The sequence below is a fragment of the Mus pahari genome, chromosome 6, assembly GCF_900095145.1.
Source record: "Mus pahari chromosome 6, PAHARI_EIJ_v1.1, whole genome shotgun sequence".
Lineage (NCBI taxonomy): Eukaryota > Metazoa > Chordata > Mammalia > Rodentia > Muridae > Mus > Mus pahari.
Genome location: NC_034595.1, coordinates 57305333 through 57311163, shown reverse-complemented (window position 1 = coordinate 57311163; position 5831 = coordinate 57305333). Strand labels below are relative to the sequence as shown.

General features: G+C 55.2%; 1 protein-coding gene across 1 annotated transcript in view; it reads left to right on the top strand.

The window, feature by feature from the left end:
* The window catches only part of Bsnd (barttin CLCNK type accessory beta subunit), an 8833-nt gene extending 6573 nt beyond the window's left edge, over positions 1–2260 (top strand). The window contains exon 4 of the mRNA XM_021201104.2: positions 286–2260. Coding sequence (XP_021056763.1) covers positions 286–685 — 400 coding nt within the window. The 3' untranslated portion in view covers positions 686–2260. The remainder of the gene's footprint in view (positions 1–285) is intronic.
* The last annotated feature ends 3571 nt before the right edge of the window (positions 2261–5831 follow it).

Below are 5831 nucleotides of genomic sequence, written 5' to 3'. Positions count from 1 at the left end.
CTCCCTCTCTCCCTCCCTCCCCCCATCTCCCTTCCTCCCTCCCTCCTCCCTTCCTAACAGTTCTGTTGCTTGAGCACCTACTCTGTGCTGGGCACTGTATGAAGTACTTTGAACAATTTACCTTCTGTAAATCTCAGAAACTACCTCATGAGAGGATTCCCACTGCCCTCAGTTTCCAGGGCAATGAAAGGAGACTCAGAGATAGGGAATCTCTAGTGACTGAGATCTGGACCCAAGCAAGGTGACTCATGGCCTACCCTTCACTCATTGTCTCTGTCTCTGCAGCCCTCCGGCGGGTCCCCAAGGCTCTGCACCCTTGGCCTCATTCCATGATGACCTGGACGTGGGCTCCAGCGAAGGCAGCAGCCCGCATCCATCCCCCGACAGGGATGAACCACACCCGCAGGTGCCCTGGGCCAGCAGGGGTCCACTGGATCGCTTCAGTGACTTTGCTCTGATTGACGACACCCCTATATCTGAGGACACGGTCCTGGAGGGGCAGGCACAGGAGGCAGCTCTACCCAGCAAGCAGCGCTGGTCCCCGAGGATGAAGGGGGAGATTGTCCAGGCACGTGCAGAAGAACCGGAGGAGGAGGAGGAAGATCTGTACTACGGGCTGCCAGACAGCCCTGGGGACCCCCTACCTGACAAAGAGTTGGGCTTCGAGCCTGAAGTCCAGGGCTGAGATGAAACTGCTTCCTGGGTCTAGCCTGACAGCACTGCTGTCTTCGTGTGACCCCTCAAGGGCTCAGTTTTCCAAGTCCCAAACAGGGCTGTATGGAGGGTCAAGTGAACTAGAGCATCTTGGGAACTGAACGGAGCACACATGGTGGGGGTGGCAACCCTCCCGCTGCGAGCCGCATGCTCTGGTTGTAGCTTGGTTCTGCTGACTGCAGAGAGAGGGGTTTTCTGAGGTCCTGTGTTACAGCCAGACCCTCAGAAACCCCTTTCCATCTCCTAATGCTGGCTTCTGATTGGGCCTCCTGTGGTGCTACCCAGGGCCCCCAAGAGCCCCGTGTGTTTTGGTCCTCTGATGTGTGTTTGACTCCCCACCCCTCTCAGAGCTGATGCTGTCTCCTGGCTCGGTGTTTTCAGCAGTTCCTCTGCTCTGGGATCTATGACTCTCTGTGGCTGACCTCTGCTGAGCTGAGCTGACCTCTGGATATCACTCTGGTCCCTCCTGTTTGTGCCCCTAGCCCATGCCCATGCCCATGCCCATTCCCATGCCCTTGCTTGAGCTGTGTTCTTCCAGGGCCCCTTGTGCTAAGTGAAGTCCTATCCATTCGTATACGCCCACCAAAGTGACCTTTCTTCTGCTAGTTTTCCTGGCATCCCAACCCCTAGATGAGAATTTCCCTCTGGGGCTTGTGTGTCCATTTCTGGGGCTGGTGCTTGCCACTGCTCAGGGACAGCATCTTGACTTCATTCACCAGAGTTCCCAGGAGACCCTTGGCGTGTGCAGATCTGGGAGCCTTTGCAGATAGGGCCACCCTCCCCAATTTTGACAAGTATGGACTTGTAGTCTCTGGCACCCACTTTTCAAAATGGCTTCTAGACAGTCATAAAAACCAGGCGAACAGCTACCAGAAGAGAACCCAGCGACAGCTCAGAGAGCACACTTGCATTGGCTTGGAATGGACAAAATCCAGCTGCTGAAGTAATTCCACTTGATGCCCTTGGGGACTTCTTACGGAGCACCTGCCATGTGCCAGGCTCAGCTTGGAAAACAGTCATTGGTCCCTGACCCTGCAAAGGGCTCATGGTCTCAGCTCGCTGTCTTGTAAGCTGGGAACACACCATGGAGTGGAAGCTGGGTGGGAGCGGAGTCACCCTCCTGTCTGCAGATCTTGCAGAACCCTCTGTTCTCAGCCCGGCATGGAAGGAGCCATAAGGAGGAGGGTGTTGCTGCCTTCTCCGGCCAGGTCTACACAACTTAGATCTGTTCTGAGATGTCTAAGAGCAGGGCACTGGGAAGGTTAGGGGTCTCAGCCGAGGGCAGGAGAACCCCGCCGGTGCTCGCTGAGAACACACCACAACCCTCCCCGCATCTGGGCATTTCTACCTCTTCAGTGAAGATGCCTCCACCAGGCACCTCCTCTCTGCTGATAGGGTCACAGGCCAGGTGTCCCCGCTCGGGTCCCAGCCAGGGGTGAGGTGACATGTAGCCACTGCTGGCCCAGGCAAGAACTGACCGTGACCCACATCAGACAGAGCAGAGTCAGCACCAGGGGCTGAAATTAAAAAAAGTTTTTTTTAACTTTGAAAGGTCACCTTTACTCACCTGCAAATTCTTTTCTGTGAAACTGCCCATTCCCCTCCAGGCAGAATAAAATGAGGCTTCACGCCTGGCTGCCACCGTGGGTTCTTTGTGAAGGGAGCAGCAGACAGCAGCGTGGCCATGTGGGACAGCTGGGGAGGCGGGGTGGGAGTGGGAGATGGGGAGGGGAATTGGCCCCCATGCCCAGAATCATAGCTGCAGAGGCCTCAGATACCAAGAGCCTCTGGCTGCCAGCCTCGAGCAGGGGAAAGTTCGCTCTGCCTTTCCTGCAGAAGGGGGATGGGGGACTACAGGTGGCTTTCCCATCCATATGAAGAGAGACCGAGCTCCCGAGCTGCCTGGGATGAACCCGCTCACACTAATGTTTAGGTGAGGAGTATAACCACACACTCAAAGCCATGGGTTGGCACGGGTAGGGGACAACCAGGGACATCAAGTTCGGCAAGAAAGGGACCGGGGCTTGTGTCTGTCAGGTGGCTGTCCTTGTGTCAGGTGAAGCAGACTGCTATCTATGATCCTGCGACCTGTGACTCTGGAAGGGGATGAGCCTGGACCAAGCGACACTGATGCCAGGACAGCAGTGACGGTCATGCAGAGGCAGTTGGGGGTGGGCAGCGTGTGGTATTTGCTCCTCTGGTGGCTTAGTCGCCATTGGCTTAGCCTGTGTCTCATCTAGGCTGCTTGCTGTTGTCTATGTCAGCCCTTCCGGCTCTCATCAGCCTCTGGCGCCAGCAGGGTGACTGGCAGGTATGGGTGGAGGAGAAGGCACCTTTGATTTTGACGGTGAGGAAGGGTTGAGAACTTGGGCAACAGGAGCAGTGGTCCTCTTTCTCCCGTCCTAGCTCTCTGGTTGTTCACTACAGCCGCCATAGTGGCCCTACCATTCTCTTGCCTCACTGACTCAGTGTGGGGGATACCGTTCTGTGCCTCTGGATGACCCCACCCCCCAGATGGCTGATGGGAAACCAGGGAAGCAAGGTGCTCATGGTGGCCTGGAGTAGCCAGAAGAGACTGAAGGAACCTGGTGGGCCACACCCTGGATCCCAGCCCCCAGCCCTAGGTACTGGTTTGCATGCCAGAGCAGTTGCTCTCCCTGTCTGATATGGGAGTTTCCACTGTAGGGAGAAAGTCCCGGTGGAGGGGTGGCAAGGGCAGCCAGTTGTCCTGGGGGCCCTGAGCACTGCCTGCTCATGGTTTGTTGTGGCCCGGGCACCCTGCAGTCCTTCTTAGGTGTGTGTTTCTTCTTTACACATGAAGGTAGAAGGAGGTAAGACTACATCCAGTCCCTGTCCTTGGGCGCACTCACATCCTTTGTTCCATCTGGTCCTTGAAAAGCCTGGGAGGTGACCTGTCGACCACACACGGCAAATGTCCTAAACCTCAGACAAACAGACCCCGGTTGACACTCATCCTCTGCCAAGTGCTTGCTGTGCATGCTTCAACGGGTCACTGTCTGTCTCTGACCCCCCGTGTCTACATCCCTGCAGTGAAGATAACCTATCTGGGTGGAGGTGAGGGTAAGATGAACAAGTGGGTATAGTGCCCGCTGGCACATCACAGGTATTCAGACAGACTTCCTTCCCTCTCAGCATCTGTTTGCTCTTTAGCAACGTGGCGAGTGACTTGGTAGGGAGTGTGGAAAAACTCCCACAAGGGTGAAGCTTGAGAGTGTGCCAGAGGTTGGTTCTAGCAGCCAGTGGCACGGAGCTAAGCGTGGCATCTCCTGAGGGAGAGGGAGGTGCGGGCAAGGTTGCTGCTGCCTCCCAGAAGCTGGTAAGAGGAGGAAGGTGAGCGGGAGGCCTGTGCCTTACAGGTAACGAGGTGGGTACACAGTGGCTCTTCTACAGCACCTCTGCGAGCCTATGCCTGATTCCCAGGTCTCCTACCAGCACTGAGGCACTGGTGTTGCAGGGGGGACCAAGCCGGGACCCCAGTATAGGTTCTCTGAGGGGCCCCTGCGACCATGTGGTCCACACAGTTGTAAGACTAGGTAGCCCGGGCTGGTGAGATGGCTCAGCGGGTAAGAGCACCCGACTGCTCTTCCAAAGGTCCTGAGTTCAAATCCCAGCAACCACATGGTGGCTCATAACCATCTGTAACAAGACCTGACACCCTCTTCTGGAGTGTCTGAAGACAGCTATGTGTGTAATTACATATAATAAATAAATAAAGCTTAAAAAAAAAAAGAAGGTCATACTTGGGTATGTCCTATAAAAAAAAAAAGACTAGGTAGCCCACCCGATTCTCTCTCCCTCTCTCAGCCTGCAGGGCTGTATTGTCCCCATCAGACAGGAAACTGAGGCTCAGCGAGGTTGGATCATTTGTCCATTTTTTTTTTCCAGAGGAAAGCTAAGTAGAGGCTAGGAAATGTAGCCGTTGGAGGTATCTATAGCTCCGGGCAAGGCAGAACAGCCAGTCGGGCCACATGGGCACATCCACCTGTGCCCATCTGTGCCCACCTGCTGCTGTGATGTGGGAGACTCACCCTGGCTTCCACACATTCCCTGATTCCCTACTGTGTTCTGCTAAGGGTCAGATCCTTTAGCCTGACTCCACAGCCCTCCATCATCTGGCCTCTGCTGCCCTTTGTGGCTAAATCACCCACTATGGCATGCATGTCCAGCACCGCAGACCTGAACCTTCGTGCTATCCTGGGCTTGGGTCTCCCTGCTCCTGGATGCCCTCACCTCCAACCCTCAAGGCTTGGCTCAAATCCTCTTTCTGCTCCCTGGACCTTGAACCAGCCTGCTCCATGCTGGTGCAGAACCCATTCCCTTCCCACTCGATCCTCAGGACCTTTTCAGCTGTGCATGGCTCTGTTTCCGGCCCTTCTTCCCTATTGTGGTCTCTGCTCCTGAAATGGAAAGTCTTTAGGGCCCTTCCCCTGACCCTTCTAACGTTTGCTTAGGAAAGTACGCACCAGCCGTTACGTGGGACAGAGCGGAGCCGGAGGAGTCAGGTGCCCACTCTGCAGGTTCCTGGCATGGGCACAGCGATTCCCAGCCTGGGACAGAGGGCCAGCTTTAGGGTATCTTCCATGAATGTGAGGCTGGGTTTCCATCTGGTCAGCTCTGTGTCTATGGCCAAGAGATTTCATCTTTCTGAACTTAATTGTCCTTGTCTGTAAAGCAGAGGCACTAACACAGGAGTCAGAGGCACACTGTGGTGATAACACAGGCGTCAGAGGCACACTGTGGTGATTTAGATGGGCTGCCGTTTATGGAGTGGGTGGCGTGCCCAAGGTGCCCATGAGCCCTCCACAAACCACACTTGCCGTTACAGCCATCTGCGGAAACGAGCAGACTGTGTTCAGACCTGACACCAGGCATCCATGTAGGCACAGGGCTGACACTCAAATTCTGTCACCAACATTTCTAAACTCATGGGATGGTCCTGGTGGGTTAAAAACACCTCTCTTCCTTCCCATCTTCACTCTAAATGAGCAAAGCTAGAGACGCTGGAGGATGGGGCGCTCCCATGTTTTGTTTCCCTTGGATTGTGAAGGACCTCAAGCTGGAACCCAGACAGAAAAAAGGAGAGACAGGGGATCTCA